General features: G+C 40.9%; 1 protein-coding gene and 1 long non-coding RNA gene across 7 annotated transcripts in view; one reads left to right on the plus strand and one right to left on the minus strand.

Annotated features, from left to right (window-relative positions):
* Nucleotides 1-904: 904 nt before the first annotated feature.
* KIF25 (kinesin family member 25) overlaps nt 905-15,046 on the minus strand; it is a 42,005-nt gene continuing 27,863 nt past the window's right edge. For 4 of the 5 annotated variants that reach the window (XM_048297143.1, XM_048297142.1, XM_048297145.1 and 1 more), the window contains 5 exons: nt 13,806-13,982; nt 8,620-8,771; nt 5,919-6,116; nt 3,375-3,530; nt 905-1,304 (listed from right to left, as the gene is read on the minus strand). In XM_048297143.1, coding sequence (XP_048153100.1) covers nt 1,147-1,304; nt 3,375-3,530; nt 5,919-6,116; nt 8,620-8,771; nt 13,806-13,982 — 841 coding nt within the window. In that variant the 3' untranslated portion in view covers nt 905-1,146. Of the gene's footprint in view, nt 1,305-3,374; nt 3,584-5,918; nt 6,117-8,619; nt 8,772-13,805; nt 13,983-15,046 lie in introns of all 5 variants that reach the window. The other variant, XR_007202243.1, reaches the window with a different exon arrangement.
* On the plus strand, nt 7,610-13,935 carry LOC125322859. Of its 2 annotated transcripts, XR_007202245.1 has the most exons (4): nt 7,610-7,784; nt 7,904-8,021; nt 8,938-9,153; nt 13,501-13,935. It is a non-coding gene; the product is annotated as an uncharacterized LOC125322859 (long non-coding RNA). The 2 variants fall into 2 exon arrangements; XR_007202244.1 differs by lacking the exon at nt 13,501-13,935 and having other exon boundaries at nt 8,938-12,023.

Genomic DNA, 15,046 nt, shown 5'->3' on the forward strand with positions numbered 1-15,046 from the left:
CTTGAGGTCTCTGCTGAGCAATAATTTAATGCAGAGAACACATCAGATGATGCTTGAACCCAATTGCTCATCTTGGACCTACTTCTCACCTCCAACATTGCTTAAACTTCCTTGAAACTTCTCCCAGTATCACTTCATTCACAAACCCTGCATGATGTTACCTCACCATTGGTGTAAAAGGTGAAAGCCTCTTGCAGGTGACAAACAGTGTACCAAAGCTGCTGTTTGGTGTTTTATTCGTGTGGTTATCCTTTTTAATCTGCAGGCTCCACGTCAAGGTTGTGATGTGTTTAACTTGCTTCAGAAATGCAAGTGAAACAATAGGCCAGATTACTGCAACAGTTGTACAAGTTGGGTCCCATTAGGATGTGTAGTTCAGGGCCTTTCAGCATTCATGGAGCAAAAATACCCCCCAAACAGGCAGAGCTGTGGGTTTAATGAAATCAGCAGAGCTGGGATTCATTCCAACCATTTAACCTAAGTGTGTTTTCAAAAAGTTGTGTAATCCCTCATTTGCTTTCTAAGCTACATTCCAGAGGGATAACAGATATACACCCTTACTCTTTTCTCCATCTCACTCATACCATTATTTCCTACCTAAAACCAGAGAACAAAACTCCATTCAGTACAGCTGCTGGGTTCCTTTACACTCCTACCTGTTGCTAGTGCGTTAGGAATGACCCCATCCATGCTAGATAGAAGAGCAATCCAAAATGACATGTCTCATTTTAATCCAAGCTGGGAGGAAGTATTTCACTTTGTTTTGAAGCACTGGAATGATATTTAGACTCCTGACTTCTACTGAGAAAACAGAACGCACCCTTGGCCTTTCAGAAGAGAACCACTCTAAATCAGGGCCCTATTGCCTTAGGGCAAGTAGAACTAAGGAAACACATCACCAAAGCCAGGTCTTAAAGCCCAGTTTATTTCTCTGCCATTCCATCAGGGCTGGTAGCTGTTGTCAATACTTGATATTATCTTTGGAGCAAGAACATCATTAGCAGGTTTATTGGTTACTAATGCCATGCTGAGGATTGTTTCTTTTATCTGGCAGTTGCTATCTAAAAGAATGGCTTAAGGACAATAATATACATTTTGGTCTGAGGAACTCATTAATGATACTTTAATCCACAGGAGTCTTAAGCTTTATTTTGCTTTACTTGGCAATGGGAAATTTTTTTTCTTGACTTGTCCTCTCTGAACTTGTCGAGCACGAGTCCCAAATCCCAGAGACTGCATTGATTCTGTTAAGTACTTCTGGCCAGGAGAGATGCACAGCATCACCAACAGTTTAGCATCACCTCCTAAAAGCAGGGAAAAGACAAAACATACTTATTTACCTCATTATTTTCAGTAAGTTATACACTGGTACCATACTGATCTACACAACAGTGAGCACAGGTTACCACTGCTTTCATGAAGCAGAAGACTGCTCCTGAAGAGGGCTGTTGAAACAGACAGTTCCTTCATGGAGAGTCTGTATCTAACAATATGGTATTTGCCCCCAAGCGTTTCACAATTTGTAATGTAGATTTTTTTCCCCTTTTAGCTTCACCAGTGTTGGGGTTTTAGTTTAGTCTTAGGTTTTTTTCCTGTTAAAGGAATTTTCTCCCATATGCATGTTGCTAGGGGACAAATAGCTGTACTTAAGAAAGACAAAAAGGGGAGTGGGGCGGGCCTGGCTACTCCTTTGTCTACACCTGGGTGTGGGGTCAGTTCGCTCTGAGCGTCCGGAGAGAGAAGCTGCAGAGAAAGGAGCTGCTGCTTCTTTCTTTTTGGCCGTTCTTTCTTCCTGCTGGAAACAACGCCGGGACCCCAAAAGCCGCTTTCCCTGGCCTGCTGGAGACCGGGCTGTGGCTGCCCTGCCCCGCTGCTGCTTCGAGCTTTCGCTACGCTGTAGCCCTGCTCGCCCTGCCTGCCTGGGCCTCCGTGGGGTTCTCCCCATCTGGATACATCTCGTCTGCCACCCGGGATTTGCGTTCGTCCCTGCCATTCCAGCCTGCTGTTCCTGAGAGCCCGGGATCGGCTGCCCAGGGGTTTGTGAAGCCTTTGTTCCATCCTTCCCGGGATCCCAGGGCACCAGAGCCGCGGGTTTCCCGAGCTCGCTCCGGAGCGCCCCCTGCAGCCGCGGGGGAACCATCGCACCTGCCCTGCTCACCGGGAGCCGCCAGCGCCCCTGCCGGCTGCGAGCGGAACTGCACCCGAGGGGAAAGGGCCCGACAGCCGAGAAGGCTGGCACTGGGTTTGTGATTGCTGTTACTGCCAGAGTTGTTGTTGTTTTGTTTGACTGGTTATATACATATATATATATAGTAAAGAACTGTTATTCCTATTTCCCACATCTTCGCCTAAAGGCTCTTGATTTCAAAATATAATAACTTGGAGGGAAAAGGGGTTATATCTGCCACTTCAAGGGGGGCCTCTGCCTTCCTTAGCAGACACCTGTCTTTCAAAACCGAGACAACCAGTTAATCAGCATGTATGTTATGGCTCTGGATACTTAATTTAAGTTTTGTCAAATGTTTGTAAATTTAGGGTAATGGCAAAATATCTTGTGTGACAATAAAACAAAACAGACTTGAAGTTTACAGACAATGATTAAAGAAAGGAGGAAACTGCCATTTTCAACACTTCACTGAAGTCATACAACTTGGTTAAAATCAGGCTCAGCACCCACAAAACACTTCTCTTTTTGGCTTTCCCTTTTCACAGTAGGGACTTCAGTACTAAATGAAAATCAAAGCTTAAGCAAAAATTCATAGTATTTCAGAAACTCTGAAGAATTGTTACCTCATTCACTGTCAATGTCTTGAACTGGAGATTAAAAGCATAAGGGCTAATATTTGCTGGCCGAAGAAAAATGGACACAAACCTGACAGTACTGCAGGAATAACATTTGCTTTAAAACTCCTCCTGCGTAGATGAGGAGCTAAAGAAAAGGAAGTGACCCAAACACAAAAAGAAATTGTAGCACAGTGCCATGTCCTGTCTTCCTCCTTTGTCTCGCTGCTATAGGGCACAATGGTAAGGAATGTGCAAGTATGTGATTATATCCTGTAGTAATAAAGATTGAGGTTTAACTTTTAAACTGTACCTGACATGAAACACCAGTGCAATACAATTTTTACCCTTCACATGATCCTATGGAGATGTTGTTCTTCAGCTGAGCTTTCAAAACTGCAAGGTTTAGCTAAATTCAGAAGGAGTTCAGAACTGTCACTGTGTACTCACACACTCCAGAGCCAGAGTCTTTGAAATAGAGGCCACATTCAAGCAAAGAGTAGATGATCATCTAGTTTTACACAGCAAAGAGGGGGCAGAAAATAAGGAGAAGAAATCTATACTGTTAAACAGGAGTCAGAATAATCCCTCACCTACAGAGTCCTGAAGCAGATGTGTAAGTTTGCTGTTCCGATAGGGGACGTGAGCTCGCTGCTCTGCTATCGCTCCCAGAACGTCGGCCAGGGCAGACAGGCTGCGGTTAATGAAGGAGGTCTCTCTTAGTGCTGCCCCTGTCACTCCAGACATACCTGGCACAGTACAGGAAAATGCAGTGGTAACACTAAGCAAAGCTGCTTCAAAGCTGTAATGTGGAGGAAAGGTTAAAAAAGATTCATTGTGTACAGATGGTCCAAGGCATCTCATGTTAAAGTTGATCTCTTCAGATGTACAATGCATTTTGGCTCCACCTGTATTAAGAACAAGGAACCAAGAAAGTAGGAATACCTTAAGATCAGACAAAATAACACTACTTTTGAAAATGTGAGTCCACAATGCAACCAAAGAGAAGCCTGTTTTGTTTCATCATTTTTTATAAGAGTTAGCTGCCCCATCTGTATCCCTTAGGAAAAAGAGGAGAGGCACTGATGGCACAAGCTGCAGAAACAAAACTGTACAACACCCACAAGTATGAAGTATTTGTGTTCACCTAATCCTATGAGGTGGTGCTTTATGGCATGATTTTCTGTAAGGAAATGGATAAAGGAAAATGATGCCCTTCTACCACCCACCCAGCATGGTTGTATGTGGCCATGCTGCCCCTGAGCAACACTGTAAAGGTTTGGTCTATGCAACACATTGCACCAATTCAAAGAGGTGCTGCAAGCTCAACTCTTTGATCAGTCTGGATGAGGCTGCAGTTAAGAGTAATTAATTCCTGCTGTCCTTACCTCTACCATGCTATTAGCATTTAGCATCACATTATTCAAATTCAAGCTTTCTTCAGGATAGTGGATGAGGTACAGAGGCACCCACAGTCACTCCTCCTTACCCAGAGCACATGATCCATGTCAGGCAGAGCTGATGGCCGTGGGATGATCAGATGGAGCCAACAACTTCCTCTACTGCCTACTCTCCCATCTCTAGACAGGTACAAGGAGTGGCTGGAGATCTTGATTTCCCCTTAGGCCAGCATTTTCCAAACTGGGAGGGCAAATGAGGAGTCCAAGAGGGAAATGTGAAAAGGTGAAGTAATAGCAAAAACCCCAGGAGTCTGGACAGGGAGGGCTGGAGAACTGTGACTGTGGGAGAGGATGAGGTTGGAGTGGTAGAGTCTCTTGTCAGAGAGAGAGCAAAACAGTTTGGAAGACCCTGCCAAAGAGTGGATAACAATCCAAGATAGGATGAATCTCAGGCTAACTTTACTGGGGTCATTATGTATACAGCCATCCCTAGGCTTCTTGTATATCAAGGAAAAGTGGACAGCTATCCCCCTACAGCAGAAAACTGCAAATAGGGGAGGGGGTATGTGTTTAAACTGCTGTTTCTCTACATTTGGTTAGATGAATGTCAACAAAGCATTTAGCTGAGTTTTCAAAGTGAAACATAGTTTGCTAAAAAGGGACCACTTGGCTTGTAAATGCTGCAGATGACCCAGGCTGGCTGTAGAGCCAACAGGGCCGGGTGCTGATGTGTGTGAGAAGCCTGAGGTACTGCTGCTCACTTAGATTTGTCCACATTTTAAAACAATTACGAGTTAACACTGCCCTCACTTTCAGCAGAATATGTCCACCAGCACAGCTGACGGCAGAGGTCAGTCAGTCTGCTGCGTGTGCTGGGCCACATCTAACACTGATGTGAGCACAGCTCTTCTGCCTTCACTAGAGGATCTGGCCTGCCGAGCCCCAGACCAAGGAAGTGTTTGTCCTAGTTTAACTGAGAGAACAAACACACACCCTGTTGCTCAATTACATGTTTTCAGCATTTAGGGCAAATGAAAAAATAACGTATTATATTAGGTTTCTCTGTAGAACAAAAGTTTAACAGTGAGCAACAGCAAGAATTCTTGGCAGTAAAGTAAAAGACTCTTTCATAATACTGGTTCACTTTTCAAAACATTATTTCTGGAATGATACATTTGGCTGCATGGTTTTTCTTGGTAAGAAAACTTGTCCTTTAGGAAATAATCAAGTTTTTGAAATTATTGTGTGCATAGAGGAGGCAGAAGGAAAATGCTTTGAAGAAACAATGAAAACAATATTATCTTTTCAACACTAATTTCCTCCAAGACTTTTTCCATAATAAAGCAGAAAAATCCACACATGGTGATTTCAATTATTACAGATATTTGTAATATTTAAATAATTTATGCCCTTTAAACATTTCTGTATCAAAGACATGCTAATTTTCAGAGTAGAAAAACAGGCCTAATAAAAGCAGTCTGAACAAATAGTATATCTATGATATGGGTAACTGTCCTGGGCTTATTTCAAGCTCATATGGTCATACTTTGAGTTAAACTATGCCAGTGTAAAACCAGATCAGTCAGCCCTCAAAATTTTGTTGATGCCAGGATCTGTGGGTTCAAACCACCACTGTGTGATGGTAGGGTAGCATGTATCCCTCCATAAAGAACTAAGGCAACTATTGTAACCTAGATCCACGAGGATCCATGCCCATGAACAGACACGTTCGCTTACCGACACACTCGCTCCCAGCCAGATCCACCAGCTGCAGTCTTGTTTTGACTTGCTTCATTTTCTCAGTTGCTTCAAATTGCACTGGAGAAGAGGGTCTGGAAGAAGAGGTGGATTTATTGTCTCTCATTCTTTGCAGAAAAGTGCAGGAAGACTCTTTAGTTAGTCTCTGACTGGTTTGTTCATCTTCCCATAAAGTACCTGGTTAATGGAAAAAAACAAGAGCTTCTCACTGACACTGATAATTGAGATGGGAAAAATAATGGGGCATCAATAGGGGATGTACAGTATCTGCTGCTTCAGGCAATTCTAACAAAAGCAATATACAAGTCAGAATCCATGCCACAGGCATGACTTTTTCTAAATTACTTTTTCTTTTTATCTAAGGTTTTACTCATCAAACTTATCGTACCAGTTGGTAACAAGTTTTGGTGTAGATTGTGTTGTATCCAATATCCCTATTGTTCACATATCCATGTGGAAAACAAGAAATGGGAGTCCAGTAAGGACTTTAAAGAGGCTTTTTTCAAATTTTTAGACTGATTGCAACCAAAGTCTAGAGTTGCAGATTTCAGATGTTTGGGAGCAGTAGGCTCTGAAATCTGGTTCTATGTATTTGAAATATCACCTGCCGGTGCTCTGGGGAAAAAAAAAATCTCCATCCTGCCTCTTCTATTTTGTCCTTTGCTGCTGTTCCCCTTAGACTTCCTTCAGCCCTCATATCCTGCTGCAAGATCTCCACGTGATGAGCTATCAGCCTCAATAGTATTATTCCCACTTCTTCAGGTTGGTTACCTACTAATATCCTTCCTCTTCCTTAGCAGAAGCATCTGGCTTTCTCTGTGCTGGGAAGGAAGATAAAGATTCTCTGGGAAAGCTGCTTTCACATTAGCTTAGCAGGAATATATGCAAAATGGATTTCCCAAAGCAGTTTTGTTTTTTTTCTTATGTTTTGGTTTTCATCTATCTCTTTCTTTCACTCTCTGAAAGACATGAAAGAATAAGAGGCACATATTCTGCTACAAGTCATAGAGACAGCAGACTTCCTTCAGTGCTTAAAGAGTTCTAGTTGGAATAGTAGCAAGTTTCCAACTGCAAAACTTGACTAAGGAGAAGACTGACTTGCGTTGCAGAGCTCTGTACTTCTCCAAGTAAGCTGCTGCTAAATCATGAGCCAGCTCTTCGCAGTGTAGGCAGAGCTGCTGTGTTGGTTTACACAGAATAAATGGCTTCAGGCTATAAAGTCTCAAACCAAGTGTTCTCACTCCTCTTCAGTTTTAGACAATGAAATTAAGAAACAGCTCTCCTTAAACAAGAGATAATTCTGATCAAAATGCTACCTTAATCAAACCTGGAAAAGTGCTGGCTTGTCAACCCTGGCTTAAGGTGCAGAACTCATCACAGAGTTTAGAACTTTTTATTTAGTGGCTTAGATATCTGATGATATCTTAGATATCTGATGTCAACAATGGCACCTGGCTTTTAAATCAGGATCCTTTCCTTTTAAACAAGGCAGGCTGCACTGTCACACACTGCTGCAGTGAGGTCCCAACTGCAGTGCTGCTCTGTTCCCTTACAATGCACATCTTCATCCATGTGCTGTGAGTCAAAAGCCAGAGTCTGCATTCAACAACAATTAGACATTTCTGTGGAGCTTTGCTGCCAGGCAACCGGCACAGTGGGGTGGCTGCACTTTGAAGTGGCAAAGGGAATTCTGGACTAGACAAGATGGCTGCTGTGCTAATGGTGCAAACTCTGAGTGTAGAAAAGTACCATCAGTCTAATTGACGAGAATCTGGAGCGAGTTAACATCAGGAATGCTGGAGCTGCAATTTGTGAAGTAACTGTGTCTTTTGGCAAGGCCCATAGGTAAGTGAGGGCACTGTTTGTTCTGCTTTGCTGATACAGTTGGTTTAATTTCTGATAGCAATCTAAGGTAAAAAAATGTTAAATATTTCCCACTTTCTAAAATCACATTGTTGTTGCAGAGTATGAAGGAGATGGGCCCACCACTCAAACAGAGAGCCTGAAATTATAACATGAGCAAAAGAAAACAAAGTTCCCCCCAGAGTCCCAAAAGGAAGTTGTTCCTCAACCAATAAACTGGTAAGTCTTGGTGTAGTAGTGAAAAGTAGAAATATCAATATTTCCATAGTAAATTAGACAAGTATTTTGTCCTTTCATACAGTAGCCTATTATTAACAGTTGAAAGGATTCTGAATTTGATGGACATTTTTGCAAGGCAGAGGGTAAAAAAATTTAGTTCTTTCTCACCCAAAAGCATGTGATGATCTCTAAAATTATGGTTAGCTTAACCACAAACTTTATACGACATGTAATTAGTAATTCTAAGTAATTTAACTACTTTGAGTACCTATCTTACCAAGATCTTTACTATCTTATACCTTATGACTTTCTGATAACATTATTTATTAGTTGCCTCATGCAATAAAACTTCAACAACTCTAAGTCAAGACATATAAAGAAAAGTGCTAAGATTTTATGAAACTGAAAGCAGCATTCAAACATGAAAATGGTCTGTTATTTAAGGAGATACGAAGAAGTTAGAAAAATGGAAAAGAACTGAGGGAATGTATCAAACATTGGAAAAAGGAAGAAAAAGCAACAGGAAGATCTCCCAGTCCACAGACTGTTTTTCTAAAAACAATTGGCTCTAGATGTATTTTAGTTACATTCTACTTACCAAAGTTATCTCCAAAGACAACTGTGGTTATGGTCAATGTCACTACCAGATGAGAACGAGAGGAATGGGCATGCACCAGTGTTGGGTGTGTGACTCTCAGCTGTAGGCCTTTATTGACTAGATGCAAAAATTCCGATGCATTTTTAACAGTCCTAAGAAGTAAAGAAACAGAAAGGATATTTAACTGACTTGAAGGAAAAATCACACAAGAAAGCTGACAACTTGAATGAGAATCTCAGCACTTCCACTTCCCTGCTCTTCTCCTTATACTACTCTCAGTTTTGAGCTGCACAAACAACTGTATTTTTACTTTTTCAGGTGGGATAAAGATGAAAATTCAAGACAAAAGCTGTGATGCAGCCTGAAAGTGCTGCAGAAGTGGCCTGCCAGCCTTGCAGGTCCAGAGGTACTGTAGCTCAGCTCTTGACGCAATGGAAATTTCTGCATCTCCACACTTTGGAAGAAAAGACACAGGTTAAGACACTGCTGGAATCTCTGGTCTTACAGAAGTGGATTTGTCCAATTTATGCTAAGGTAGCTCATTTTCTTAGGTACAGAATTAGGCAAAACCCCCCAAAAATTCTCTGGGCCTCTGGAAGTCATATTTCACATTTGGAATTAAATCCAGAATCCCTGGAAAAAAGTTCAGTTCCACTGTTCAATGAGCACCGTGTCAGAATAGATAGACGTAAGTTTCTATAGACCATTTATCTCATATTATCTGTTTTCCTGTTAAAGGAAGTGCTGCAAATATGATCAATCAAAGGGCAAAGACCTAACGCACACAGTGAACTAAACACAGAAAATGAAATAAACTGGTTAGGTAAAGATTTTCCCTAGGTTTGCAATGTTTAAAACAAATGAGATAAGAGTGCCTACCCTTTTCTTTCAGTATTGCCATCTTCAATAATCACTGAAGGTAGAACACCTAAATAATTGTTTTTAAGTGGGGCTATAAATGACGACTGCGTATCATAGCCTGGTCACTGAATGCTCTGTAACAGCACAACCATTAATAACTCTCATGACAGGCCTCAGGCTTGGTTCCACAATGCTGCAGTCAGCAAAAACAAGCATGTGTTTAGGCAAGGTCTTTATGACTTAGATTTGGCTGATTTCAGTAAAAGTCACACTGGGCAAAAGCTTATTTTATGCTAAGAGCCATACTTGAAGAGTTTGGAGACAGAAGAACAAAAGAAAACAAACTACACTCAACTAAAACAGTTTCCTCGAAAACCAGAGCAAGGGCATCTGAAGAACAGAAAAGCATTTGGCCACACCATATCTGTAGGCGCTGAGGAGAAGCGGCCACCTCAGCGCAGTTCAGGGCTGCGTGAGGTAAACAATCACTACAGACTTCCCCTATCAATCCCGAGCCACACATGCCGGCCTCCACTGTGACACCGCTGCCTCCGGCACCCACTGGGGATGTCTCCTGCTTGTCTGACCTGGTGCCAGCAGAGAACCAGTGGCTCTAGTTCCTACAGTCAAAGCCTCACACTGGGGTGATCTGACTATTGCCTCACGCATCCTGCCTTCCCAAGTCTTGAACTGCATCTTCCAGTGGCTAGTCAGCCAGGACTGGAAGGCCTGACAGGGAAGCAGCCTTGGCTAGGATGCAGCACCAGGCTGTCAGCTTTTGCAAACTGCTGCTGGGAGCTGGCAAAGGGTCAATGCTCCAAGCTGCTGCCCCATCCCTACATTTGCCAACTAAGACAGGGCTCAGGGTGTGCTGCCAGTGCTGGTCACCTACACTGGGAAGCTGCAGCTGGCTTTGAAGACAAGCAACATCCCCAACCCAGTGTGGCAACCTTGGCACAGTAGCTCCCCAGCAAGACTGACAGAAATAATATTTTCGTATAATCTCTACGACTTCATCGTGCTCTGTGTGCTGCACGTTCCAGGACCAGATTCTACAAAGAGAAGCCCTGTTGTGGTTACATTAAAAATTTGATGCTGAAAGTTCTCCAAAGTCAACCAAGCTATAAAAGAAGAAAGAGACTGAGGTTTTTGTGATTCAGTAAGATGAACATGTTAGCAGGAAAGAGACTACTGTACTTTAATGGATATATGGAGAAGCCAATAAGACCCAGCAGGCCAATATATTCTAGATGAAATATTATCATAAATGAGGATGTGTTTTTATTCAAAGCACGAGCTGTTTACTTTAGATTTTGGGCAGCTGGGTGGCCTCATTCAATGGTTCCCTTACTTTGTTTGGGTTTGTTTTTTCTTATTAACCTTTCTGTGTAATTATTAATATAACTTGTTTATGAATTGGACTTTTTTCGCTGCTTGCATTGTAATTGAGATACAAGTCCATATTTTTATTTATATTTGCATTAGAATTTAGTATTAACCGACTGAGATAAGTGGCTTTTAAGAGTTTTAGTTCAAGGCGCCAGGTTCCTACGCCATAAATTAAAATTTACAGAAATAAACAGAGCAGCCATTTTATTAACTAGAAGGACTAGAAGGACACATGAAAACTTACTGCAGCTCATTTTTTTTTGTCTCTATGGCACAAGTCCTGCTGCTTCTCACCTCTCCCTTCCCCAAAACCTATGAAAAGAGATGGGTCACCCACTAGCTATGCAAAGCTCCCTTGGGAAGTGGAACAGGCACTTTTCAGGAATAAAATTATGCCAGGCCAGCATCTTAGTTACTGAAATACCATAATTAAAAACTACTTGGAGGTTCTGATGAAACAGGGAAAGTTCAACTCCCATCATGCCTACACTACATGCACCCATCTTCATTTTCTAAGTTGTGTGGCTCCTTTCCTGTCTAGTCAAAGTAAAAAATTAGCTCCTCCAAGAAAGATTCAGCACACACAGGTTACGTTCTGCTCCCAGCCTTTTCAGGAGTTTTTCATTCCCTTGACAGCAGAGCCTTAGCTAGATACTAGAAGTTGGAGTAGAGTCACAGTTGGGGAAATACAAGAATAGAGACAGAGAAACCCACCAGTCAGCATAATACAGACAGAAAGGGCAAGAGGATTCATCACTTTAAGTTCCAGTCATTTTTCATACATTCCATGTTCTTATGGAGCATGCAGAGTGCAATCAAGCTTGCAGAATTTCTATGGAAATTGTATTTAACCTCAAGACCAAAGAGCAGGCATACCCTAGATACAAATGTTAATCCTTCCAAGAATATTGCAGTGCTTATTATTTCATAGAAAGAAAGAAGTTCTGTAGCTCCTACAATGAAGAAAACCACTTGACAATTTCTCTGGGCTCCCACTTTTCTATGAGCAATTAAATTGCTAGAAAGTACAAATCAATAAATGTGTATCACTAGGTAGAATAAAAGTATGTTTGCACAATCCTCCAGTACATTCTTGTATTTTTATCAAGGCTTGCTGGGAATAGCATTAAACCCAGATAAACAAACTATTGGTCAGCTTATGTGACTAAGTCCCACAGGACAAAATTATTTCCACTGAGGCTGCATTTTATTTTAATTGGCATGGGATACATTTCATATCTGACTGCTAATTCCCATTGGAAAAGTAGAGATTAGACCATGACAAGAATTATTATAGAGAAGTGAAGAAAAACATCACTTTTCTCCAGAAACATAGAAAACTCTAATGCTCTTCTAAACATTTCAATAGAGCAAGATGTTCCTTTTCATAAACATTATTTACTCAAGGAGCAGGACACTTTTTAATGTTTTTAGACATCTCGATAATGCACATGCTCCCTTCTGGAATCTGTTCTCATGCTGGGTACTCATAGAGAGATGTCCAGTTTAATTCCACTGGGTACCATCACGATTCTGGTACCACTTGTACTGCTAGTCCTATTTTTTTTTTTTTTTCCTAGCTAATGCTGATTCTACTAGTGTAAGGCCTGAATAAAGGCCACAAAAATGGTGAAAGGCCTAGAGGGGAAGCCATGTGAGCAGAAGTTGAGGTCACTTGGTTTATTCAGCCTGGAGGAGACTGAGGGGAGACCTCACTGCAGCTACAACTTCCTTGTGAGGGGAAGCAGAGGCGCAGGAACCCATCTCTTCTCTTTGGTGACCTGGGGGAACAGCCTCAAGTTGTATCAGGGGAGGTTTACACTGGATATTAGGACAAGGTTCTTCACCCAGGGGGTGGCCAGATACTGAAATGTGATTCTTGGGGCTGTTCTGTGCAGGGCTATGAGTTGGACTCTACGATTTGTGAGCCCCTTCCCACTCAGGACATTCTGTGATAGCCATTACTAAAATGAAGCACCTGAAACAGATTCTCTTGTGCTAATGGATGAAATTTTATGAACACATGATTTTTAACACCTAACTACCCAGGTAAGCTTTTTATATATAACAAGAAAGCACTGTACATCTGCTTTATATGCCACACTTACATAATGCCAAGAATCATTCCCCTGAGTACTAGAACAAGTCTTTGTAATGCTTAGTAAGTAAAAGAAGGCATTAAAGTATAGCTGTAGCCTTAAATACCCTAGCTCTTCCTACACTGTCAAGTTGTGTAAATAAGGATCAAACCTGGCATGCACCGATGCTGGGAAGGTACATCTTAAAAGTGAATGGTGAGAAGCTTTGCTGCTTCTTAGGTTTTAGTTTGAAGAACCTCAATTTTCAAGACCTACAAGTTCAAATGCCAACACAACAAATCCAGCTTTAACACCTCCAGTTATGAAAACAGAATATTAAGCAATATTAAGATGAGTATTTGTATTAAAAGATCACTTAAAATCTTATTATAATTTTTTTAACTCTAACCCATAAAGGGAGAGCTAAAACCCTACAGCTGCTTAAAAATTTGCAACTGGTACATAAATTTCTATTATAATCTGTAAATTTTATAATTCAGTAAGATTGGATGGAAAGTGCTTTGTGACTGGATTATCTCTTCTTCTTCTACAGCTGACAAGATGCCCTAGATCCAGCAACAACAAAATATGCAGCAATCTTCAGGCATTCTGAGTGAAAGGCACATTATACTCCTTAAAACAGGAGTATAATGCAAAGTAATTGTACAGTTATTTCTGGGAAGTATTTTGACATTTGCAGCCAACAGCAATCTAATAGACTGAGCTAACAGAAACAGAACTGTTCTTTTACATATGGTAAGAGCTCATTATTTAGAAGCAATCTGGTGCCAATAATGCAGCTTTGTGACAGCTCTTCATGGCATTAACACCAATGGTAGGAACAAGCCATGTACTTACTCGTGCGTCAGCAATGGCACATCGCTCTTCCCTTCTCTGGTTGTGACAACATCACGTTTGATGCCAAATGCTTTTCCATAACTGTCTTTGGCCAGAAGATCAAAAATTTCATTATTATACACTTCTACAACAGAAACCTCAACCCAGTAACTTCCTTGGGGCTTTTCTGAAATAAGCCTGGCAAATAAAAAAAAAAAAAGAAAAAAAATTGAAGAAAGCCCAAAAATGTTGAAGTCCAACCCCAAATGAACAATCTGTAAATAGAGATCTATTCTTTAATTGTAATATAATTACAATCTGATAAAGTGTTTACTAAGTATCTGCAGCCATGGATTTGCCTCATCCATATGTTAATGTTAACTTGAAGAATCAGAATATACAGTTTATTTATACATGAAGAAGTAAATAGAATTTAATTTCCCAAACAGCTGTGCCAGCTTGTTTTTTTTCCACTAGCCTCCCACCTCGTGATTTTTTTTATACCATTTCTCTGCTGGCAGTTATTGCACTCAGAACTCCGAGTATAAAATCTGGCAGAGTGCAAGCAGTGAACAGACAGAGATGGCAAACTATATCTGTAAGAAGTTATCTGTTCACAGCCTCAGAAAACCCACAAATTAAGGGCTTCTCTATTCAGGAGAGTATTCAGAGTTAGACAGTTATTCTCATACAAAATTGGTTCTTTGATTTATCTTATACCCTTCTCCAAAAGAAACAGGCTTAGCTGGAAAAACTTCTAATGGCTCTTCTACTGTAACATAGGAGCATATCAGTTCAATCCTGTATTAGGTTCAACTATAAAAATCTAAGAACTCTTAAAACAAGAACAGACTGTAGTTAAAAATTCTACTATTGTTCTTCCTTGGGACTGGCTTCTAATTTAAATCTTCTTCATGTATTCCAATTGTCAATTCTCACAAAACTTTTAGGAACTTAATAGTCTTTTGGACTCCCACAACTATGGTTAAAATATTTTCAAAAGTTTAATTAAGAGTCTGAAAGCCAGATGGACAGATAACACACAGTAAAACTGCATAATCTTGTTGTCTTAGAAAATCAGATTAAGCAGGAGAAAGACTAGAAACCTGTATAAAGCCTCAAATATCAAATGGTGGTCAGAGAAGCTATAAATATTAACCATCGTGAAGCTGAAATCTATAATGATAAATACATTACAAACATTATTTCACCCTTTCTATACAGTTTAAAGTGACTGCCACTGACAGCAAACCTTTACTTCA

The sequence above is a fragment of the Corvus hawaiiensis genome, chromosome 3 (genome assembly GCF_020740725.1).
Source record: "Corvus hawaiiensis isolate bCorHaw1 chromosome 3, bCorHaw1.pri.cur, whole genome shotgun sequence".
Taxonomy (NCBI): domain Eukaryota; kingdom Metazoa; phylum Chordata; class Aves; order Passeriformes; family Corvidae; genus Corvus; species Corvus hawaiiensis.